Genomic DNA, 25,775 nt, shown 5'->3' on the forward strand with positions numbered 1-25,775 from the left:
GGGGAAGCCAGTTAACTTATCTGTATGATTTTGGGATGTGGGAGGAAATCTGAGTGCCTGGAGAAAACAGGGAGAACATACAAACTTCATGCAGATGTTGACCTGGCTGGGATTCGAACCGGGGACCCAGCGCTGCAAGGCAAGAGCGCTAGCCACTATGCCATCGTGCTTGCAGTCTAATCTTTCACATAACCATAGTCTGATACTCCTATCATAGTCTGAGGCCAAACACAGAGAATTTTCAAACTCCATGCAGATAACACCTTGGCTGAGAAGGGAACCTGTGACCCAAATTCTGTAAGTAGAGATGTAGGCGAACCGCTCGCCTGCGATCAGTTATTGGCAGCGTTTGTGATGTCATGCACATGTGCAGAGTGTGCCCGGCCACAGGCGCGTGATCAGGGACGCGCACCCCTGGGCCAATGCCTGCGTACTACTAAGGGACCTAGCGACCAGGAAGTACTATAGGGCCAGGCTGCCCATAACTGTTTGCAGGCGAGCAGCTCGCCTACATCTCTATCTGTAAGGTGAGAGTGCTATCCGTTCAGCCATCATGCCGTCCTTTGTTTATGGACAGTTTCCAATAATATCTGCTCATCTACAATTTACAATTCTGGCATTGAGTCTCACTCTGTAAGCAGTTGGAGTCCGCTTCACTGTTGTTTTCCTTTGAAAGAGCCAATTGTCAATTTACTGTACGTATAAAGCTGGAATAGACATTCGATAAAACAAGAACTTCTAATTGGAAATTTCCATTGGAATTGTGATCGACATCATGAGAACAGCAATGTTCGCTCTTGGAGATGTTGATCATAATGTTGATCGCTGTGTCGATTGAAAACGCAGTTATGTAGTGTATGGCCAGCTTTATGCTTCTGTAATACATGGGATGGTAGTGTATATAGAGATGTACGTATTTCTAAATATATGGACTCACTACAGTCAGTTTTCTGTTTATATGGATGTAAATATAGCAGATGTGAATACATTTTACTGACTGCCTTTTGCTTTTCTCAATTGCAGAGGACGTTCCGGGAGATCATGTTCCTTCAGGTGAGTGGTGGTCTTCAGTGCTGTATGTGGACCCCCATCCCTCCTGTCTCGCTACAGTCAGTTCCCAGAATCCTCCTCTGTTAAAAGCTCACACTGCATTTCCTCATGGAGAACTTTCGTCAGCCTGTTTGTGAATTCCTTCTCGGCGCTCTCTGTAGACTCCTCCCACATTAACTGAAACTAGAATAAATACTAATAATGACCATTTCATTCAGTATTGTTATCATTAACAAACAGTGAGTGAATTTATCTGATTTTGCATTGATGTAAGCTGGAGTTCCTTGCAGTGTGCCAGCACAGTCTGCAAGAAGCACAGTGTCAGCCAGTCAGGCTCTACATTATTGTGCGATTCCTCTCAAGTGGGATGAAATTGGACTTGGAACTCTCTTGTACCTAATGCTAGGTACAAGAATATTCATTTAACATAGTTCTATGCACCACTTTTTTTCTAAATATGGAGCAAAGTGAATGGATCTATAGATTAACATTCACCTCCTTTGTGGTCCGTTCCGTTAGGGTCCGCTAAACAGACTTTTTTTTTTTTTTTTTTTTTTTTTTTGGTCCAGTGTGAACCGGGCATAAGTTACAGGAATATGGAGGCTGACCTATTTAGTTCCTTTTAAACGATGCAAGTTGCCTGGCTATCCTGCTGATCCTCTGCCTCCAATACTTTTAGCCATAAACCCTGAACAAGCATGCAGCAGATCTGGTGTTTGATATAAGGTGAAACTTTAACCCAGGATTGAACTACATGTATTTCTCCCCCACGACTAATTTTTTTTTTTTTTTTTTGGGGGGGGGGGGTAAAATACCTTTTAGTTTGACTGCATCTGCAGCATGCTTGTTTCAGGCTTGTGATCCTGATAGTACCGCAACCAAAGAGATTAGCAGGACTGCCAGGCAACTGGTATTGTTTAAAAGAAAATAAACATGGCAGCCACCATACCCTTCTCACTTCAGTTGTCCTTTAATAAATGGATAATACCTGTTAGGATCTCCCGCAGATCTGAGGCTCTTTATAGGTAATACATTTAATTACAAGTTGAGAGAAGAGTTACTGCATGCTGTGTATACAGGAAGATGGCTGGAGAGGGGCACACTTATTGCACACATATGGTACCTCCTCTCATACTGTTGTTCTTTCCTGCAGGAATTTGGGGAACATCCAAACGTCATCAAGTTACTGAACGTCATACGAGCTCAGAACGACAAGGATATTTACCTCGTCTTTGAATACATGGGTAAAGTCACCTCCCAGCATCTGACCCATTTATCACTATTAGCCTCTTGTTACTGGAAGTGCCTAGTGTGCAGCTCATTTAGAATGTGCATATGTATATGTATGTGTGTGTAGAAGTCTGGGTGCAAAGAAGTCTGGGTCAAAGGCGGAGCAATGGCTTAAACAACCAATCAGATTTAGTCTTTTAAGGTGTCCATACATTAGTTGGTGGCCACCAGATCAATCATCTGGTAGATCCTTTTCAGATCAGAGAGGGGTCTTTTGCTGCCTATACACTGCACAATGATTTCCAATAGATTTCAGCATGAACTCTACTGGAAATCTACCTAGCGCTGCTGCCCCCCCCCCCCCCCCCCCCCATGTAATGTGCTGTCCCCACCCCTAGTTCCAAGTGTGGAAGCAGCTCACCTATTTTGTTTTTAAAAAGAACCACAGGATCCCTTTAAAGAAAACCTGTAACTACAAAAAGTTCCCCTGGGGGGTTCTCACCTCTGTAGGGGGAAGCCTCTGGATCCGATCCAGGCTTCCCCTGTCCTCCTGTGTTCTACGGCGGTCTCGCTGTGCCCCTCCAAACAGCGGGCATGTAAATATTTACCTCCCTGGCTCCAGTGCAGGCGCAGTATCCGCTCGGAGATAGGCGGAAATACCCGATCGTCGTTGGCCCACTCTACAAGTCTCCTGTGCCTGCGTACTAGAGCGGAACCGACAGAGATCGGGTATTTCCGCCTATCTCTGTACGGTTTGCCGCAATAGTGCCCCCGCTGGAGCCAGGAAAGGTAAGTAAATCAGCGCTTATCAGCGCTTGTCGAGGGAGGATTCCCGGGACACTTCGGGGGAGCCAGCGCTGAACTGCCTGCAGGGGAACTTTTTTTTTTTTTTTTTTTGTTAGTCTTTTTAATATTGTATTTCAACATTAACCACTTGAGGACCGTGGGCTTTACTCCCCTTAAAGAGAACCCGAGGTGTGTTTAAAGAATGTTATCTGTATACAGAGGCTGGATCTGCCTATACAGCCCAGCCTCTGTTGCTATCCCAAACCCCACTAAGGTCCCCCTGCACTCTGCAATCCCTCATAAATCACAGCTGTGCTGTGAGGCTGTGTTTACATCTGTAGTGTCAGTCTCAGCTGCTCCCCCGCCTCCTGCATAGCTCCGGTCCCTGCCCCCGTCCCTTCCCTCCAATCAGCAGGGAGGAAAGGGTGCAGGCGGGGACTAGAGTTCTGTAGGAGGCAGGGAGAGCAGCAGACTGACACTATAGAGATAAACACAGCCATCTCTGACAAGCTGTTTGTCAGCAGCGTGGCTGTGATTTATGAGGGATTGCAGAGTGCAGGGGGACCTTAGGGGGGTTTGGGATAGCAACAGAGGCTGGGCTGTATAGGCAGATTCAGCCTCTGTATGCAGATAACATTCTTCAAACCCACCTCGGGTTCTCTTTAAGGACCGGCCACTTTTTTTTCCATTCAGACCACTGCAGCTTTCACGGTTTATTGCTCGCTCATACAACCTACCACCTAAATGAATTTTGGCTCCTTTTCTTGTCACTAATAAAGCTTTCTTTTGGTGCTATTTGATTGCTCCTGCGATTTTTACTTTTTATTATATTCATCAAAAAAGACATGAATTTTGGCAAAAAAATGATTTTTTTAACTTTCTGTGCTGACATTTTTCAAATAAAGTAAAATTTCTCTATACATGCAGCGCGAAAAATGTGGACAAACATGTTTTTGATTAAAAAAAAAACCCATTCAGTGTATATTTATTGGTTTGGGTAAAAGTTATAGCGTTTACAAACTATGGTGCAAAAAGTGAATTTTCCCATTTTCAAGCATCTATGACTTTTCTGACCACCTGACATGTTTCATGAGGGGCTAGAATTCCAGGATAGTATAAATACCCCCCAAATGACCCCATTTTGGAAAGAAGACATCCCAAAGTATTCACTGAGAGGCATAGTGAGTTCATAGAAGATATTAATTTTTGTCACAAGTAAGCGGAAAATGACACTTTGTGACAAAAAAAAAAAAAAAAAAAAAGTTTCCATTTCTTCTAACTTGCGACAAAAAAAAAATTAAATCTGCCACGGACTCGCCATGCCCCTCTCTGAATACCTTGAAGTGTCTACTTTCCAAAATGGGGTCATTTGTGGGGTGTGTTTACTGTCCTCGCATTTTGGGGGTGCTAATTTGTAAGCACCCATGTAAAGCCTAAAGGTGCTCATTGGACTTTGGGCCCCTTAACGCAGTTAGGCTGCAAAAAAGTGCCACACGTGGGTTTGCCGTACTCAGGAGAAGTAGTATAATGTGTTTTGGGGTGTATTTTTACACATACCCATGCTGGGTGGGAGAAATATCTCTGTGACAACTTTTTAATTTTTTTTTTACACACAATTGTCCATTTACAGAGATCTTTCTCCCACTCAGCATGGGTATGTGTAAAAATACACCCCAAAACACATTATACTACTTCTCCTGAGTACGGCGATACCACGTGTGGCACTTTTTTGCACCCTAACTGCGCTAAGGGGCCCAAAGTCCAATGAGTACCTTTAGGATTTCACAGGTCATTTTGAGAAATTTCGTTTCAAGACTACTCCTCACGGTTTAGGGCCCCTAAAATGCCAGGACAGTATAGGAACCCCACAAATGACCCCATTTTAGAAAGAAGACACCCCAAGGTATTCCGTTAGTAGTACGGTGAGTTTATAGAAGATTTTATTTTTTGTCACAAGTTAGCGGAAAATGACACTTTGTGAAAAAAACCAATAAAAATCAATTTCCGCTAACTTGTGACAAAAAATAAAATCTTCTATGAACTCACCGTACTACTAACAGAATACCTTGGGGTGTCTTCTTTCTAAAATGGGGTCAATTGTGGGGTTCCTATACTGTCCTGGCATTTTAGGGGCCCTAAACCGTGAGGAGTAGTCTTGAAAGAAAATTTCTCAAAATGACCTGTGAAATCCTAAAGGTACTCATTGGACTTTGGGCCCCTTAGCGCAGTTAGGGTGCAAAAAAGTGCCACACATGTGGTATTGCCGTACTCGGGAGAAGTAGTACAATGTGTTTTGGGGTGTATTTTTACACATACCCATGCTGGGTGGGAGAAATAACTCTGTAAATGGACAATTGTGTGTAAAAAAAAAAAAAAACAAGATTGTCATTTACAGAGGTATTTCTCCCACCCAGCATGGGTATGTGTAAAAATACACCCCAAAACACATTATACTACTTCTTCCGAGTACGGCGATACCACATGTGTGGCACTTTTTTGCACCCTAACTGCGCTAAGGGGCCCAAAGTCCAATGAGTACTTTTAGGATTTCACAGGTCATTTTTGTTTCAAGACTACTCCTCACGGTTTAGGGCCCCTAAAATGCCAGGGCAGTATAGGAACCCCACTAATGACCCCATTTTAGAAAGAAGACACCCCAAGGTATTCCGTTAGGAGTATGGTGAATTCATAGAAGTTTTTTTATTTTTTTGTCACAAGTTAGCGGAAATTGATTTTAATAGTTTTTTTTTCACAAAGTGTCATTTTCCGCTAAGTTGTGACAAAAAATAAAATCTTCTATGAACTCGCCATACTCCTAACGGAATACCTTGGGGTGTCTTCTTTCTAGAATGGGGTCATTTGTGGGGTTCCTATACTGCCCTGGCATTTTAGGGGCCCTAAACCATGAGGAGTAGTCTTGAAACAAAAATGACCTGTGAAATCCTAAAGGTACTCATTGGACTTTGGGCCCCTTAGCGCAGTTAGGCTGAAAAAAAGTGCCAATCATGTGGTATCGCCGTACTCTGGAGAAGTAGTATAATGTGTTTTGGGGTGTATTTTTACACATACCCATGCTGGGTGGGAGAAATACCTCTGTAAATGACAATTGTTTGTTTTTTTTACACACAATTGTCCATTTACAGAGAGATTTCTCCCAACCAGCATGGGTATGTGTAAAAATACACCCCAAAACACATTATACTACTTCTCCTGAGTACGGCGATACCACATGTGTGACACTTTTTTGCAGCCTAGGTGCGCTAAGGGGCCCAACGTCCTAATCACAGGTCATTTTGAGGCATTCGTTTTCTAGACTACTCCTCACGGTTTAGGGCCCCTAAAATGCCAGGGCAGTATAGGAACCCCACAAGTGACCCCATTTTACAAAGAAGACACCCCAAGGTATTCCGTTAGGTGTATGGCGAGTTCATAGAAGATTTTATTTTTTGTCACAAGTTAGTGAAAAATGACACTTTGTGAAAAAAAAAAAAAAAATCAATTTCCGCTAACTTTTGACAAAAAATAAAATCTTCTATGAACTCGTCATACACCTAACAGAATACATTGGGGTGTCTTTTTTTCTAAAATGGGGTCAGTTTGTGGGGTTCCTATACCGCCCTGGCATTTTACGGGCCCAAAACCGTGAGTAGTCTGGAAACCAAATGTCTCAAAATGACTGTTCAGGGGTATAAGCATCTGCAAATTTTGATGACAGGTGATCTATAAGGGGGCAAATTTTGTGGAACCGGTCATATGCAGGGTGGCCTTTTAGATGACAGGTTGTATTGGGCCTGATCTGATGGATAGGAGTGCTAGGGGGGTGACAGGAGGTGATTGATGGGTGTCTCAGGGGGTGGTTAGAGGGGAAAATAGATGCAATCAATGCACTGGGGAGGTGATCGGAAGGGGGTCTGAGGGGGATCTGAGGGTTTGGCCGAGTGATCAGGAGCCCACACGGGGCAAATTAGGGCCTGATCTGATGGGTAGGTGTGCTAGGGGGTGACAGGAGGTGATTGATGGGTGTCTCAAGGTGTGATTAGAGGGGGGAATAGATGCAAGCAATGCACTGGCGAGGTGATCAGGGCTGGGGCCTGAGGGCATTCTGAGGGTGTGGGCGGGTGATTGAGTGCCCTAGGGGCAGATAGGGGTCTAATCTGATTGATGGGTAATTAGTGGGTGTTTAGGGTAGAGAACAGATATAAACACTGCACTTGGGAGGTGATCTGACGTCGGATCTGCGGGCGAACTATTGGTGTGGGTGGGTGATCAGATTGCCCGCAAGGGGCAGGTTAGGGGCTGATTGATGAGTGGCAGTGACAGGGGGTGATTGATGGGTGGCAGTGACAGGGGGTGATTGATGGGTGATTGACAGGTGATCAGTGGGTTATTACAGGGAATAACAGATGTAAATATTGCACTGGCGAATTGATAAGGGGGGGTCTGAGGGCAATCTGAGCGTGTAGGCGGGTGATTGGGTGCCCGCAAGGGGCAGATTAGGGTCTGATCTGATGGGTAACAGTGACAGGTGGTGATAGGGGGTGATTGATGGGTAATTAGTGGGTAATTAGTGGGTGTTTAGAGGAGACAATAGATGTAAACACTGCGCTTGGGTGGTGATCTGATGTCGGATCTGCGGGCAATCTATTGGTGTGGGTGGATGATCAGATTGCCCGCAAGGGGCAGGTTAGGGGCTGATTGATGGGTGGCAGTGACAGGGGGTGATTGACAGGTGATCAGGGGGGATAGATGCATACAGTACACAGGGGGGAGGGGGGGGCCTGGGGAGAATCTGAGGGGTCAGGGGGTGATCAGGAGGGGGGGATAAAAAAAAATAGCGTTGACAGATAGTGACAGGGAGTGATTGATGGGTGATTAGGGGGGTGATTGGGTGCAAACAGGGGTCTGGGGGGTGGGCAGGAGGGGGTCTGAGGGGTGCTGTGGTTGATCTGGGGCAGGGGGGGGAGAAATCAGTGTGCTTGGGTGCGACATAGGGTGGCTGCAGCCTGCCCTGGTGGTCCCTCGGACACTGGGACCACCAGGGTAGGAGGCAGCCTGTATAATACACTTTGTAAACATTACAAAGTGTATTATACACTTTGTATGCGGCGATCGTCGGGTTAACATCCCGCCGGCGCTTCCGTATGGCCGGCGGGATGTTGCGGCCGGTGTACGGAGACAGGCGCCGGCGGAGGATCGCGTCACGGATGACGCGATCGCTCTGCCCATGCCCTTACAAGGACCGCCGCCTCTGTGGGTGATCTGGTCCTTGCGGGCTCCACTTCCCGGCCGCCCCTGTGCGTTAGGCAGTCGGGAAGTGGTTAATACAGAGTTTATGGTAAGTATACAGTGTGGGGTATTATTATTTATTTATAAAGCACCAACATATTCTGTGGCGCTGTACCATGTAAGAAAACAAACAAGGGATAGATAATGATACAGACAATGATATACATCAAATATGAACACTGATACAAAATACAGCACTGCTGATTACAATTGAAAATTTAACATAACTAAAATGTATAAATGTCTAACAGAGTGCAAGCAATTAAATTAATAACATTCCATGACACAAAAGGGTGAGAGCCCTGCCCTTGTGAGCTTACAATCTAAAGGAATTGGGTGGAAACAAGAGGTGGGGAAAGTATACAGTATATGTACAGGCAGTGCGTAATTAGGTTATTTAGTGGGTGCATGGCCTAAGCTAGAGAATATGCTTGTCGGAAAAGGTGGGTCTTGAGGGAGCGTTTAAAGATTTCAAAGGTTGGAGAGTGGCGGATGTGCTGTGGAAGGGAATTCCAGAGGAGGGGTGAGGCACGTGAGAAGTCTTGTACACGTGAATGTGAGGAGGTAATTGTAGAAGAGGATAAAAGAAGTAATAGTATTGTATTAGCTAGGCCTATTTTTAAGAATGAATCTCAAGTAACCGAAAGCTACACTTAGCTGGCGTCAGGCAATCCCTGTCGATGCCAGATAATGGGTTTATTGTACAACCTCTTTGGTTGTTTTCAGTAGATGCTCCATTTGTGCGCCAGGTTCTTTTGCCACTTGTCTTGCTATTCAAAACAGCATGTCTAGTGTTTTTTATATGCTATATTCCACCTAGAGACGGATTTCCATGCTGTCACTCTCTGCAGTCAGTGTAATGGCCATTATAGTTATTTGTATACTGTGTCTGTGTCTCCCAGAGACCGACCTCCATGCTGTGATAAAGAAGGGAAATCTCTTGAAGGATATTCATATGAGATACATCCTCTACCAGCTGCTGAAAGCCACTAAATTCCTTCATTCTGGGAACGTCATTCACCGAGACCAGAAGGTTAGTGATGTCTGCTGGGCTGATGAGTGACTGCCCTGCTGATCCCTGATGCTCCCTTAGAGCTAGCACATCATAAATTGTCTATATCTTGCAGCCTTCGAATATACTTCTGGATGCAGATTGCCTGGTTAAGCTGTGTGACTTTGGTTTGGCGCGTTCACTGTATCAGATCCAGGAGGATTCTGGGAATCCGGCACTCACGGAATATGTGGCCACTCGCTGGTACCGCGCTCCGGAGATATTGCTGGCATCCCACCGGTATGTTTGGGGGAATGTGAAATGCTACATGGTCCTGAGTATACAAGAACACAGTCCAAGGGCCCAGCAATGTGTTTCCCATGTAATTTCACTGACTGTAATAATGATGCATCTGTAATGACTGTTGCACTGAGGTAGGTCAGTGGGTAGGTGGACTGTGGTCTGATGCTGTCACGTGGCCTCTTTAGGTATACGAAGGGTGTGGACATGTGGAGCGTGGGCTGTATTCTGGCAGAGATGCTGCTGGGGAAACCGCTCTTCCCAGGGACGTCCACCATTAACCAGATTGAGCGCATCATGACCGTAATCCCAATGCCCTCGCAGGAAGGTGAGTCGGAACCTACAGCAAGCTATGAGCGGCTTATCAGTAGGAAAGACTGTCAGATGTAATACTATTATCCATCCCATAGATGGGGAGTGTGATGCTACTATAGCAAAAGGATGAAAAACATTGTAAATAGTTGTAATAAATGCTTGAATAAATGCTTTAAGAAAAAAATTGTGTGTCTAAAAGTTTCCCTAAGGGCCCTGTTTCCACTATTGCGAATCCATTCGCATAGCCAATACAAGTGGAAGGCCCTGTTTCCACTTGTCAGTAATCCTAAGCGTTTTTCTGTGCGGGAAAAATCTGATCGGAAGAGCCCTCAGAATTCGCACGCCGCTATGCGAATTGCCGCTAATGTATTTAATAGGGAAATCGCATGCGGTTTTGGCATGCGTATTTTACAGCGATTTCGCATGTGATTTCGCATAGGAACTAATTTTAAAACACACAGGCAGTGACATGGTTAAAATCGCATCAATACTAACCTATGCGAAATCGCGGTAAAATACGCATTCGGAATCGCACCCGCATGCGATTTTGTCAGCGGCGATACCGCACAAGTGGAAATGGGCCCTGAATTGTTTAATTAAAAACGGCTGTTACTTTCCTGGAAAGCAATCACCCCTAAAATATTCAGGTACACGCAATAAATCTTGAAATGTAAAACTTCATCCAGCTGTATATAATTAATGCAACTTACAAAGTAAAAGATAGTAGAAACAGTTCAGCTACGAAACAATGGGAAATTTATGGGCATATTGCAAAATGGGCTAATAAAGTAAAATCGGAATTGAATCAATATTTAGTGTGACTACCCTTTATCTTCAAAACAGCATCAGTTTTTATAGAAGTATCCAAAAAGGTCCGCAGACCATTTTAACAGTAGCTCCTTTTTTTTTTTTTTTTTTTTTTTTTTTTTTTTTTTTTTTTTTTACTGCTGCATCACCATATGCACACAATTGATCGTAAAAACCGATAGCCGTTTCGGCTCCGATAAGATAGTTGGTTTTACTATGGATTGTGTGTATATGTTGAATGAGCAATAAAAAGTTCCTGTTAAAGTGGTGTGCGGACCTTCTTTGGATATTTGGTGTGGACTTTGGCTACTTTGTCCTGCTCCCACCACCTCTGCTGGACGTTGGTGTGCGATCTTTGGGATTATTCAGTTCTTATAGAGACCCATGCAGGAATGTTGCTGGATCATCGATACTACTCAGCAAAAGAACTGAGAATGCCACTCCAGTTATAGAAAGATGAGTTTTTATTGATTACACAAAAGTAATAAACAATCCAATTAAAACATTTCAAAATCCATGGGGGGAGATCAAGTGAGGGAGGTGTGATTAATGCTGAACATTGATATTGTAATCATTGCTGGTCTGTGTTGTCTTCTCTGCAGACATCCTGGCAATAAAGTCTGAGTACGGCGCTTCTGTAATTGGCAGGATGAACGCACGGTGAGTACTCATCATTTCTGTGAAGGTGCCTATGCACTGTGAGACATTACTCAGCAGATTGGATCACTTTGATCAAATCTGACAAAGATTGTTGTCCCAAATGTATCGCCCAATTGTAATTTCAATCAATTCCTGTTCATAATCGACTGACATTACTCCTCGGACAAGATGGTTTTAAGTGATCAAAAGGGGGTGGACATGGGACATGACAGTAGCTCAGAAGAAGGAGCCTGCCAGCCAGAGAGGGGCGTGGCACAGTGCTGCTCTAATACTCTGCAGGGGCCTCAGGGAGTAGTAATGGGGAGGGGGGGTGTTCTGAACCTTTTCTGGCTCAGGGGGAGTGACAGTAGCAACAGCGCTATTGATTTGTAATAGAATCCAGGCTAAAATCTATTAAAAATTGATGTGCAGTGTGTGGCAGTAATAGTTCCCTCTCAGATGTCGATCAGAGAAGGATCTATCTTTTGGACATGTTGGGCAGGGCTGTGGAGTCGGAGTCGTGGAGTCGGGCAATTTTGGGTGCCTGGAGTCGGAGTCGGGAAAAAATGCACCGACTCCGACTCCTAATGAATTTGTAACTGTAATTAAAATAGAAAATATGATAAAATGTTCTATTTCTCAGATAATAGTCATGAAAAATAATGTATATATACAGTAATAGCTGTGCTTAGTCCACAAAAATGAAATAAACCAATCAAAATTAGTTACTTGTGCTGCTTCAATAAAGCAGTCCCCGTATTTTTAAGGTCAGATATACATATCTGATTGTGACTGTTTATATGATGTGTACACAGGAATCTCTTATATATACTAAATAACATCTATGCTGTAAGAATAAAGCCTGATGTGTAGCTGTGTCACTAATCGAGATGGTCAACGAGATGGAAATAATTCTGCATTGATGCTGATTTATGCAAATGTATGCACTCCCTTTGCTGATGAAATCAAATAATTTGATATGTTGTTAAAATTTGGTTTGGTGACTACAAATTAAAGGGTAACTGAGACGGATGAAAAGTAAAGTTTTATACATACCTGGGGCTTCCTCCAGCCCCCTTCAGGCTAATCAGTCCCTCGCTGTCCTCCACCACCCGGATCTTCTGCTATGAGTCCTGGTAATTCAGCCAGTCAGCGCTGTCCGGCCACATGCCGCTCCCACAGCCAGGAACATTCTGCACCTGCGCAATAGTGCTGCACAGGTGTAGTATGCTCCTGGCGACGGAGTGTGTGCATGCGCACTACGCCTGACTGGCTCAAGTACCTGGACTCAAAGCAGAGGATCCAGGTGGCGGATGAGGACAACGAGGGACTGATTATCCTGAAGGCGGCTGGAGGAAGCCCCAGGTATGTATAAAACTTTAATTTCATCTGTCTCAGGTTTACTTTGTTACACAGTAGTACTATACTCTACATATGCACTCCCCACAGAGCTGCAGGGAATCCACTGAGAATGCTGTGCACATTGAACACAGAGGTGTTGTCTGTTTACAATCTCCTCATTCCCCTGCAGAGTACCTGCACATCATTCTTACATGTACCCACACTTACATTGCCTAGGGCCTGATAGATGTTCTTTGTTCCGGTTTGTACCTTTTACAAGTACTCTTACCAAGGACTAGTTTTAGTCTAAAGGGAATAAATATAGTAGTCTCCATATCCTTCTCACTTCAGTTGTCTTGTAAAATTCCTAAGCGTTGGCAGTTAAGAGACGAATTTCATGTTACATACTTTTAATCAACAAAATTGTAATATGCAAATTAGAGGAGTCGGTGGAATCCTAAACTGAGGAGTCGGAGTCGGTGGATTTTTGGACCGACTCCACAGCCCTGATGTTGGGAGAACTTCTGCCATTGTGTGGCAGGCTTAAGAATAGTTGGACGTCCTCCAATCCCGATCCAAAGATTAAAACAGGTTAGGTCTCTGTGTTATAGGTCTCTGTGATATACAGTGGAGGAAATAATTATTTGACCCCTCACTGATTTTGTAAGTTTGTCCAATGACAAAGAAATGAAAAGTCTCAGAACAGTATCATTTCAATGGTAGGTTTATTTTAACAGTGGCAGATAGCAAGCACATCAAAAGGAAAATCGAAAAAATAACCTTAAATAAAAGATAGCAACTGATTTGCATTTCATTGAGTGAAATAAGTTTTTGAACCCTCTAACAATAAAAGACTTAATACTTAGTGGAAAAACCCTTGTTTGCAAGCACAGAGGTCAAACGTTTCTTGTAATTGATGACCAAGTTTGCACACATTTTAGGAGGAATGTTGGTCCACTCCTCTTGGCAGATCATCTCTAAATCCCTAAAGTTTCGAGGCTGTCTCTGTGCAACTCTGAGCTTGAGCTCCCTCCATAGGTTTTCTATTGGATTAAGGTCCGGAGACTGACTAGGCCACTCCATGACCTTAATGTGCTTCTTCTTGAGCCACTCCTTTGTTGCCTTTGCTGTATGTTTTGGGTCATTGTTGTGCTGGAACACCCATCCACGACCCATTTTCAGTTTCCTGGCAGAGGGAAGGAGGTTGTCGTTCAGGATTTCACGATACATGGCTCCGTCCATTTTCCCGTTAATGCGATTAAGTTGTCCTGTGCCCTTAGCAGAAAAACACCCCCAAAGCAAAATGTTTCCACCCCCATGCTTGACGGTGGGGACGGTGTTTTGGGGGTCATAGGCAGCATTTTTCTTCCTCCAAACACAGCGAGTTGAGTTAATGCCAAAGGGCTCTATTTTGGTCTCATCAGACCACAGCACCTTCTCCCAGTCACTCACAGAATCATTCAGGTGTTCATTGGCAAACTTCAGACGGGCCTGCACATGTGCCTTCTTGAGCAGGGGGACCTTGCGAGCCCTGCAGGATTTTGATCCATTGCGGTGTAATGTGTTTCCAATGGTTTTCTTGGTGACTGTGGTCCCTGCTAATTTGAGGTCATTCACTAACTCCTCCCGTGTAGTTCTAGGATGCTTTTTCACCTTTCTCAGAACCATTGACACCCCACGAGGTGAGATCTTGCGTGGAGCCCCAGAGCGAGGTCGATTAATGGTCAATTTGTGCTCCTTCCATTTTCGAACAATCGCACCAACAGTTGTCACCTTCTCTCCCAGCCTCTTGCTAATGGTTTTGTAGCCCATTCCAGCCTTGTGCAGGTCTACAATTTTGTCTCTGACATCCTTGGACAGCTCTTTGGTCTTTCCCATGTTGGGGAGTTTGGAGTCTGCTTGATTCTGTGGACAGGTGTCTTTTACAGGTGTCCTTCATGAGGGTGACTAATTGAGTAGAAGTGTCTAACCACTCTGTGGGAGCCAGAACTCTTAATGGTTGGTAGGGGTTCAAAAACTTATTTCACTCAATGAAATGCAAATCAGTTGCTATCTTTTATTTAAGGTTATTTTTTCGATTTTCCTTTTGATGTGCTATCTGCCACTGTTAAAATAAACCTACCATTGAAATGATACTGTTCTGAGACTTTTCATTTCTTTGTCATTGGACAAACTTACAAAATCAGCGAGGGGTCAAATAATTATTTCCTCCACTATGTATGTATGTATGTGTGTATATATATATATATATATATATATATATATATATATATATATATATATATATATATATATATATATATATATATATATATATATATATATATATATATATATATATATATATATATATATACATACACACAGTATATTTCCCTTTTGTTACAATACCGGTTGCCTGGCTGTCCTGCTGATCCTCTACCTCTAATACATTTAGCCATAGATCCTGAACAAGCATACAGCAGATCAGGTCTTTCTGAAATTGTTGACAGATCTGACAAGATTAGCTGCATGCTTGTTTCAGGTGTGTGATTTAGTCCCAACTGACCACAAAGATCAGCACAACTGCCAGAGAACTGGTATTGTATTAAAAGAAAATAAATATGGCAGCCTCCATATCTCTCCCACTTTAGGTTCCCTTTAAAGGGAATGTCCAAGCTCTTTAAAAAAAACCATCTACTTACCCGGGGCTTCTTCCAGCCCCTGTCAGCTGATATGTCCCTCACCACAGCTCCACTCTAAGCCCGCTGGCGCCCGGTCCCCTCTGGTGCAGAGGAGGACCCCGCGTTCTGCATCTGCGCAGAACATTCCGGACCACGTGTGCGTGATTGACAGCGGCGCTCGCACAGGCACAGTAGAGGACGACTTGGTGAGGCCGTCCTGTGCAGCGGAGGAGACCAGGAGCCAGCAGCTGAGTGCAGAGCTGGGGCAAGGGACATAGCAGCTGACAGGGGCAGGAGGAAGCCCTGGGTAAGTAGATTTTTTTTTTTTTTTTTTTTTTCTTAAAGCTCTTGGACATTCCCTTTTTAAAGGGAACCTTTAAGGAAGAAGGCAAACAGAATTGTGTAGTACAATGAGATGTGATGTTGTCCATGGATTCTAAATATTTAAGTAGTATGGCTATACCTATTTATTCATTCATGTTTTCAAGCAACATCTAATATGACTAGAAGATCATGATGTGACTTGTAACTAAGTAATAAGACACCTGGGTTGGGTATTCAACTATACAGCTATGTAAGGTGTGTTTTTTTTTTTTTTTTTTTTTTGTGTGAAACTGAACCTTTGATGATCTATTTATTTCTAGAGTGCGCAATGTCTGGTGATTTCGTTATATTTCTGTTTGTTGTGCAACTGCACATGCACTGTGTTCAGAGGCGTAGCTAGGGTTTTCAGCGCCCGGGGACAAAGACTATTAATGCGCCCCCTAAGGTGAAGGGGCGTGGCCAAATATGGGCGTGGTTATGGGTGGAGCCAAACGTACATGGAGGTTAGCAGGCTCACGCTCACCCACCCTCCCTCAGTAGGTACCTTCCAGCATGTTCCAAGACAAATTCAGCAATCATGAGCTCCCCCCCATCAAGACAAATTCCGCAATCATGAGCAAACATGACCAACTCAGCAATCATGAGGCCCCTAACAAGACAAATTTAGCAATCATGAGGCCCCCAACAAGACAAATTCAGCAATCATGAGGCCCCTAACAAGACAAATTCAGCGATCTTGAGGCCCCCAACAAATCATGAGACCCCCAACAAGACAAATTCAGTAACCATGAGGCCCCCAACAAGACAAATTCAGCAGTCATGAGGCACATAAATAGACAGCATTTCACATAAATAGGCAGAATGCCCCCTTAATATGGTAGACACCTCTCACCTGGCAGCAGTTCCCCAAAATACACTCAATCTGACAGCAGTGGTTCCCCAAAAATAGGTAGCCCCAGTATAGGTGGCCAGCAGTATAGATGTCCCCAGAACAGGTAGCCAGGAGTAGAGATGTCCACAGAACAGGTAGCCAGGGGTATATGTGCCCAGTATATGTAGGCAGGGGTATGTGTCCCCAGTATATGTAGCCAGAGGTATATGTGCCCAGTATATGTAGCCAGGGGTATATGTGCCCAGTATATATAGTCAGGGGTATATGTGCCCAGTATATATAGTCAGGGGTATATGTGCCCAGTATATATAGTCAGGGGTATATGTGCCCAGTATATGTAGCCAGGGGTATATGCCCAGTATATGTAGTTAGGGGTATATGTGCCCAATATATGTAGGCAGGGGTATATGTGCCCAGAGTAGGTAGCCAGGGGTATATATGTGCCCAGAGTAGGTAGCCAGGGGTATAGGTGCCCAGAGTAGGTAGCCAGGGGTATAGGTGCCCAGAGTAGGTAGCCAGGGGTATAGGTGCCCAGAGTAGGTAGCCAGGGGTATAGGTGCCCAGAGTAGGTAGCCAGGGGTATAGGTGCCCAGAGTAGGTAGCCAGGGGTATATATGTGCCCAGAGTAGGTAGCCAGGGGTATAGGTGCCCAGAGTAGGTAGCCAGGGGTATAGGTGCCCAGAGTAGGTAGCCAGGGGTATATATGTGCCCAGAGTAGGTAGCCAGGGGTATATATGTGCCCAGAGTAGGTAGCCAGGGGTATAGGTGCCCAGAGTAGGTAGCCAGGGGTATATATGTGCCCAGAGTAGGTAGCCAGGGGTATAGGTGCCCAGAGTAGGTAGCCAGGGGTATAGGTGCCCAGAGTAGGTAGCCAGGGGTATAGGTGCCCAGAGTAGGTAGCCAGGGGTATATATGTGCCCAGAGTAGGTAGCCAGGGGTATATATGTGCCCAGAGTAGGTAGCCAGGGGTATATATGTGCCCAGAGTAGGTAGCCAGGGGTATATATGTGCCCAGAGTAGGTAGCCAGGGGTATAGGTGCCCAGAGTAGGTAGCCAGGGGTATAGGTGCCCAGAGTAGGTAGCCAGGGGTATATATGTGCCCAGAGTAGGTAGCCAGGGGTATATATGTGCCCAGAGTAGGTAGCCAGGGGTATATATGTGCCCAGAGTAGGTAGCCAGGGGTATATATGTGCCCAGAGTAGGTAGCCAGGGGTATAGGTGCCCAGAGTAGGTAGCCAGGGGTATATATGTGCCCAGAGTAGGTAGCCAGGGGTATATATGTGCCCAGAGTAGGTAGCCAGGGGTATATATGTGCCCAGAGTAGGTAGCCAGGGGTATATATGTGCCCAGAGTAGGTAGCCAGGTCAGGTGTCCCCCTCCCCAGCAGGAGGGGAGCAGCGCAGAGAAGAGGAAGAGCTGCTCTCTCTCCCTCGCTGTCCCCTCCAATGTCTGTCCGGGACGGTGCTGGCAGCCGCGGGCGGAACTTACCTCCGTCTCTCGCAGCGCAGGATGGATCTGCCGCTACTCTGGTCTGGTCCAGACCAGAGCAGCGGCTGCGCACCCGAACTTCCGCCCGGCGCTGGAGCGAGACGGAGGTGAGTTCCGCCCGCCGCTGCCAGCACCGTCCCGGACAGACATTGGAGGGGACAGCCAGGGAGAGAGAGCACCTAAGGTGAGGGAAGGAGGGGGGATATGGCCCCCCTTCCCCACCGTCCGCACAGCTCTCTCTCTTCTCTGCGCTGCTCTCCTCAGGTCTCCGCAACAAAAAAAAAACAAACAAAAAAAAAACCCCGAAGCTCAGCTGGGCGCCCTTGGGGACCCGGCGCCCCGGGGCACTTGTCCTACCCCGACCCCCCCTAGCTCCGCGCCTGACTGTGTTCCAATTGCACTGCCAAATTTAAAGGGGAATTCCCTATAAAAGAGCCCTTGCCCACAACCACAGTGCTGTTCATTTTGACAACAAGGATTAGCCTGTGGTTGGTGAATCTTTGCCTTGCTGCCGCATTCTTCTGTCTACCGTTGTGATCTTTGGCTTTGTGCCACCAACTCCGCTGTTATTCGCCTGTCTTGACCTTTGGCTTTGTGAGTGACTCCGACGTTATCCGCCTGCCCTGAACTTTAGATTGGGACCACGACTTCACTTCTTCTTGACGTTTTACAGTGCAGCTGTTTTCATCTCCACATCGCAGCTCCACCTGTTCTCTTTGGTAACCGATGGGGCAATCCCAGGGGTCATGACCTGGTGGCCAACCTGAGTGCCTCTTTCCCGCTGTTTATATTGTTTAACACTGCAGGGTGGCCTCCTGAGCGCGTCCCAGTGGCTGCAGCTCTTGAGCGCTTTGAGCCTGACAGGAGAAAAGCGCTATATAAATGTTCAGATTATTATTATTATTATCTCTCAGATCCTTTCCCATAGGAAGTCACGGGGTCAGCTCTGCTTATCCATGAGTCCACTGCCTTCCCCTCTAGGAGTTCTGATAGTGGACCTAGTGTCAATTGGCCCTTATGTACTCAGAGAACAAGAGGGGAGATGTATCAAGTTGTGCCCACATTTTCCCAATTGTTCTTTTGGTATTATACTTTCTTATAGCATACAACGTATATAGTTAGGTAACTGTGCTGTGTTTATCCTGCTTTTAGCCAGAAGGTGTCTCTAGTGGCTCTTCTTCCTCCAACATGCCCCCCAGAAGCAATCGATCTGCTCACCAGGCTCCTTCTCTTTAACCCTGACAAGAGGCTGACCGCAGAGGAGGCTCTGGAGCACCCCTATGTGCGCAGGTAACTTTACTGGTTTCCAAACATGTACTGATATTTAATCCATAGAGAAAAGTGTTCTCCTTTAGTTTTACATGTGGCTGATCACATGACCATCCCACATTCTGTTTTCCCTGAATGCATCACTTCATGTTGTTCTTCCATTTCTCTGACTCTCTCTCAGATTTCACTCGCCAGCCCGGGAACCAGCATTAGATTATGATGTCATTCTTCCTTTGGATGATGATATACAGTTGTCTGTGGCTGAATATCGGAATAAATTATATGAGGTGAGTGTAGTCACATTGTCTGTTTAGTCCTGCCTCTGTGCAGCACAGCTTGTGTAACTCCTCCTCGGTACAGACAAATGTCCTCTGTAGCTCCTTCTCTAAGTCAAATGTCCTGTGTAACTCCTCCTCTGTACAGTCACATGGCCTGCGTAACTCCTCTGTACAGTCACAAGTCCTGTGTAACTCCTCCTCCTCTGTACAGTCACATGGCCTGAGTAAATCCTCCTCTGTACAGTTACATGTCTTTTGTAGCTCCTCTTTAAATGACGCTTTATGTGGCTAATTTTTCCTGCTGCTAGGGAAGTGTGCCTCATACTCATACTTGTCCGGAGGGCTGGATCGGCTTCTTCTTCCTCCACTGCGGATGTACTCCCAACATGTCTTCTGGGTCCCGATCACTTTATATATAGACATATGACTGGGATCCAGGAGACCATGTCAGCGTTACAGCGCCACCCGGTGGTGGAAGAGGGGTGATGGAAGAGGCTCTTCCATCTCTTTGATCACCCCTGTTCACCACCACCCCTGTTCTGTAGCACTGACACAATCTCCTGGATCCTGATCACGTCATACCATGTGATCGGGACCTAGAACGCCTGCCGGGAGTCTAGAGCCGCCGGTGGAGGAAAAGAAGAAGCCGCCCGAAACAGGTAAATATAACTTTTTGCTGCCATGCACTGGTTTGGCAGCACTAGGCATCCGAACGAGAAATGCCAACAGAAGCTGTCACTGCACAAGCGGCTTCAAACGGAGCATTTCATTTGAAGCTGCTGTTAGGTTAAACGGTCTCTTTGTTCTGTTTTGAAATAAAGCTTGAAGAATAAATAACAAAATGGCTTCCATTTCCTTTTCACATTTCAGTCTGGCAGAGTCTCTTTGTTTCATTTTTACAGATGATCCTGGAGAGGAAAATTAACGCTCGGAGACAGAAGCGAGAAGCTCTTAGGGAAGGTGAACACAAAAATCCTCACGAGTCGAACCCTGTGCAAACGAAAGAGAAGAGAGAATCAGAAGCTCCTGTGTCAAACAGCAGCACCTTCCAGGGGACAAGCGGCCCCTCCGCGCCTGGTGACACTGTCCCCAAATCTGTCAACCCGGACCTGTCTACGCAGGGACCCCCTGCTAACTACCCGAGCCCTAAGCCCAAGTCTCCTGTATATAACCCCATAACACACAGCATGACACAAGGTGTGTACATTATAAAGTAATACCTTTGTTGGGGTATCAGAACACAGTGGGGGTTGCTGAGAGGATAATAAATTAGTCATTGTAATCTTACAGAGGCATCCAAACTGAAGACTTCCCAAAAAATCCCAGTCTGTCCTGTGTGCTTTTTGTTTTTTTCATAGACACTGCTTGCAGCTGCAATCACATGATGGCTGATTTGCAATTTCTGACCTGGTGTAGTTAACTAATTCTAACCATTTAAACAAAAACAAAAAAAGTCACATACTCGCCTATGGAGAGGGAGGGGTCTGGATCCTATAGACTAGAGCCTTCCCAGTCCTCTCATGATGTCCTCGTTCCGGTGCTGTCACCCCTGTTGTTGCTTGTATTCAACCAACTGGTTGAATAAGCCTTTTGAGGTCCTCAGAAGCCTTCGTTAGCAATCGTGTCTCCAACCCAATTGCTTCTGAGCGCAGGCAGCTTTATACTGCTCATGCATAAGCACGCACTTGCACAGTGTCTGGCTTCTCTGGTTCCCTGCTATAGGTTAGGCTGTATGCTCTTATGACTAACCTATAGCCCAGTCCTAACACCTGCGCAAACTCCTACCTAATAACAATACTACAAAACCCTGCAGGTAGATATAGCATTCACGAAACACAGCAATGAGCAACACAGCACAGTATACTTAGTAGTCACCTGAGGCCTAAAGGCTCAGGCAGTCCAGATGAAAGCAAGGATAGCAGGCTAGGGAAGAAGCAGTTCAATCACTAAACAGATGCGTGGTCAGTTCCAGGCCAAAGTCAGTCCAGGCAGAGTTCATGGAAGTCCTTAAACATGTAGGGGTTGATCCAGGCGGCAATCTGGGTAATCCGGGTTCAAGCAGAGTCGGCAACAGAAGATTCAATCGAAGCGTAGTCAGGGACAGAAAGAAGTCGGCAACAATTAGGCAATCTAGAATTAAGCTTAGTCAAGAGAGAGGCAAAGTCGACAACAACATTGGCAAATAGGTGTGAGCGCAGTCTCGGCAACAAGCCCAGCATAGGCTATCATGGGCAATGACTGAGGATGCTCACTAAACATTTATACAGGGGCTAACCAATCAGGGGGTAAAGGAATCCAAAATGACCAATACGCTCAGCGGGTCTGCTGACACGCAGTACACCCACGTGGTTACTGTTTACACACACACAGTACAGAGCCACTCGTCTTCAGAAGCATTTAGGGACGGAAGTGCTTCTAAAACATTCCATGGACTTTGGAAGGCGGCAAATTTGAACGGGGGACAGAACTGGAACCGGGGCACAGACAGGACAGGGAGGTCTCTATGAGATCCAGAGCCGTCCCTCTCTATAGGTGAGTATACAAACTCAAGCAGCGCGGGTTAAACAAGTGGTAGCGTGACTGTGATACTACAGTACCATGGCCACTACTACGTTAATTAATGTAGTGGCTGCGCTAGTGAAGTATCGCGGTCGCGCTACCATTCCATCGCGCGGCACTACACAGGTTTGTGCGTAGCTTAAGAGCGTATGCTAAGCTGACAGGACCACACGTAGTGTGTGCTCGCTGGTTTAACCTGTGCTGAGTCACTTATGACAACCCTTCTGGAGATGTCTTTAGTAAATGAGTCCTCCTGCACATAGTGCAAAAGGCCTTGATTCAAAGAGCACAGTGTGGTAAATGTAAAGTGCTCGGTAAATCACTGCTTTCGGTATTTTAGACTTTTATGTGCTAATTCATAAAAATGATCACAGGTGCGGTAGAAGTTCTGCAATTTACCGGCTTTTATAGACAAAAACTCTGTGCAATGAGGGCATTACAATAGTAAGAGGCTCCCCGAGATCCCTTTAGCTGTACATGTTAGTTATACTGTTTGTTATACTGCCTCTGCTCGCTCTGAATCTGTCCATTAGTCATTTTATTTGCCACAACTTAGATGAAGTACCAAGAAACTTTAAATATGCCCTGCTTAGGTGATGTTCCCACTAGCTCCTCCACATCTTCAAATGGGAACCTAAGAAGTTAACGTCTGAACGGCCGCAGGGGAAGCCTCTTCTGTTCGGGATTTCTGTGCTTGCTGCCTAGGGTGTAGAAAAGCTAAAACTGTCTAAGAAACCTGCATGTCCTATTAAAATGCATCATCGGGACTTGCAGGAGACAGGGGCTGTTTCTATTTGCTTTGCTCCTGTCAGTCATAGCTTATCCCTCTCTGCTTCTATGAGTCACAGCTGGCATCCCACAGACTCACTTTGATTTCGGCACAGCAAAAGTGACTGTAAAATTTCAGGCTTTTACCGCATGATCTAGTCTTTATAAATTGACATTTACTGACATTTGTTGAGGTATTTACCGCACAAGTCGGTAATTTACTGTATATACTCGAGTATAAGCTTAATTTTTGGGCCAAAATAAGTGGCCCACAAGTGGGGTTTTTGGCTTATACTCGAGTCACTACTTTTTGAGTAACCCCCACAGTGCCCCCACTATATGCACAGTGGTGCATCATCTAAGGGAGACCACACACTTGACATTTCCATGGGAGGTCCCAGCTATCTTTATCTCGAGTTGTAGCCTTGGAAGACATACAGGGACAGTGTCTACTGAGTGGTGAGAATCCTTGCATTTCCTATATCAAGTTTTACATACATGACAATGGCTTCAATTCATCAAAGGGAGTTCGATAACAAAACCCCAGTCCTTAAAATACCGCATTCGGTATTTTACACTTCACTGTGCTAATTCATCAATATTTTCCCATGTGTGGTAGAGGTTCGTTAAGTTACCGAAGTACTACGGCTTCAGTTCATCAAAGGCTGTTAGATAACAGCAGAGTGGTGCAGAGCAGCTTGGAATGTCTCTGTGTTGTTACAAGCTGAGAACAATAGAAGGCATCCAGACATCCCTTTAGATGTAAAGGTGTTATAGTTACTGTTATTTATACTGCCTCTGCTGCTCTGAATCTGTCCATCAGTCTTTCTTAACATTTTATTTATTTGCCACAACGTAGATGAACTTCCTGGAGACATTACAAATGCCATGCTTGGTGATTTCACCACCAGCATCTTTGCATTTTCAAACAGGGCCTGAAAGGGTTACACCACCGAAGGGAATCTGGGGATATATTTTGACCCGTTCTCTCTGCTCACTGCCTGGGGCGTCTGAAAGCTTGTGTGAAGAAGCCTGTGTGACCTATCAGCGGCACTTGCAGGAGAACAGGGGCTGTTTCTATTGGCTGCCTGCTCCTGCTAATCATGAAAACATTCACACAGAAGGCTTTCGAAGCCTGTAACGACAGGGGAGAGCTGGAGATAAACACCGAATGTGTTAGCAAATGTGGGAACCTTGATGAATTAACATTTGTTGAGCACATGTCGGTAATTTATCTCATTGCTGTGTCATTTCAGCTTCTCATTCGGTAACAGCTTTGATGAATTAACATTTTCTAAAGTGCTTCGTTAAGTCAGCTGTTTTCAGCATTACCGAATGCGGTAATGCTTGATGAATTGAAGCCTATGTGGCTTTGCATTCCTTGCTTTATCTTTATGCCAGCTTAAACTTAGCAACAGGAGTTTTTTTCATGTTCCATCTCCATTGTAGGCCTATGTTCTAGCTTATTATTGCAATCTGCTGAATTTATGCTGCTTTTCTAATATATGGTTGTGGTCGGCCATGACTGTGAGTGATGTTGTGGCTTTTGCCATCCCGGCTTATACTTGGGTCAAACATTTTTTTGTTTTCGGTTTTTGTGAAGGTAAAAGTTGGGGGTCGGCTTATACTTGAGTATATACGGGTACCTCACTGCTCGGTAACTTCAGTTTTTCATGCAGTAACAGCATTTATGAATTGACATTTTCCTAAGTGCTCGGTAAAGTCCTCTGTTTTCAGCATTACCGAATGCAGTAATGCTTTATGAGTCGAGACCAAAGTGTGATAGAGGATGTGTCCTGTTGGTAATGTGTATGTTGTACCTGTACCTCTCTGTTCAGGCACTGCCTCCTGTGTTACTGTTAACCAGTTCTCTGTACATTGCAGTGGCATCAGCACACTGGAGGAATAAGAAGGGACAGGAACAGATGGTCTCCCCGCATCCAGGAACACAAGCAGTGAGTACGCTGGCAGGCATGCTATGTTTGCTGTACAGTATTATTGTTGGATACGAGTCTCCTCTAGGGAGGGAAGGAGAATCTCCTCATGTATTGTGTTTGAATATTACAGTACATGTTGTGTACCCATCATAAGATCCAACATACTGTATAAAATAGAGTGATCAGAGCTATATTCAGATCTGACATTGATCAGATATAGAAGAGAACTAGCATACACATGTATGTGGTTTTCTTCAAATTCCTATCAGCAGATTCCCTAATGGATATTGATTGAAAATGAATTAATAGCACCCACTGAGAGCAATCGCCAGTATTTTGATCAGTATTTTTCAGCATCAGCTTCCGTAAAGAAGGAGATTGGTTTTGAGCTGGGATCAAAATCCAGAGTCTGAAAAAGGCTTATTAGCCAGCTTACACTTACAATACTCTACTACTCACGTGGTCATATAAAGGTGATCCCTAGAGCCTCATTCAGGGAGTCAGAAGCTGCAGGGAAGATTCGAGGACAGCTGCCAGCACCTGGAGAGTTGACAACTGGATTAGTCCATCTCCTCATGGGTGACTCAGGGTTTTCTTTGTTTTCCAAAGCATCTCCTGAACGGCGGTTGCTAAGTCTACCTGCCACAATAGTGTGCATGAGAGTAGGGAGGTTGTCCGGTACCATACCGTTTTTGGCAGTTAAGCTGCCGTTCAGGAAATGCTCCATGGTGAGATGGACTAGTCTAAAACCTGTCAGATTTTAACTGCTTACTTTTTTTGCTGGAGTGGTCCAAACACATGCTTTAAACATGGGCTCTGCATGGGGCGCTCAAGGGGGGCCCAAGGACATGG

The 25,775-nt window shown here is 45.2% G+C and overlaps 1 protein-coding gene across 2 annotated transcripts in view; it reads left to right on the top strand.

Moving 5' to 3' along the window:
• Positions 1-25,775, top strand: part of MAPK15 (mitogen-activated protein kinase 15) — a 43,548-nt gene that overhangs the window by 14,842 nt on the left and 2,931 nt on the right. For both annotated transcript variants that reach the window (XM_068237839.1, XM_068237838.1), the window contains exons 4-13: positions 1,024-1,053; positions 2,204-2,294; positions 9,255-9,385; positions 9,480-9,643; positions 9,832-9,971; positions 11,368-11,425; positions 19,265-19,402; positions 19,563-19,668; positions 20,562-20,856; positions 24,871-24,941. In XM_068237839.1, coding sequence (XP_068093940.1) covers positions 1,024-1,053; positions 2,204-2,294; positions 9,255-9,385; positions 9,480-9,643; positions 9,832-9,971; positions 11,368-11,425; positions 19,265-19,402; positions 19,563-19,668; positions 20,562-20,856; positions 24,871-24,941 — 1,224 coding nt within the window. The remainder of the gene's footprint in view (positions 1-1,023; positions 1,054-2,203; positions 2,295-9,254; positions 9,386-9,479; positions 9,644-9,831; positions 9,972-11,367; positions 11,426-19,264; positions 19,403-19,562; positions 19,669-20,561; positions 20,857-24,870; positions 24,942-25,775) is intronic.

Source organism: Hyperolius riggenbachi, chromosome 5 (assembly GCF_040937935.1).
Source record: "Hyperolius riggenbachi isolate aHypRig1 chromosome 5, aHypRig1.pri, whole genome shotgun sequence".
Lineage (NCBI taxonomy): Eukaryota > Metazoa > Chordata > Amphibia > Anura > Hyperoliidae > Hyperolius > Hyperolius riggenbachi.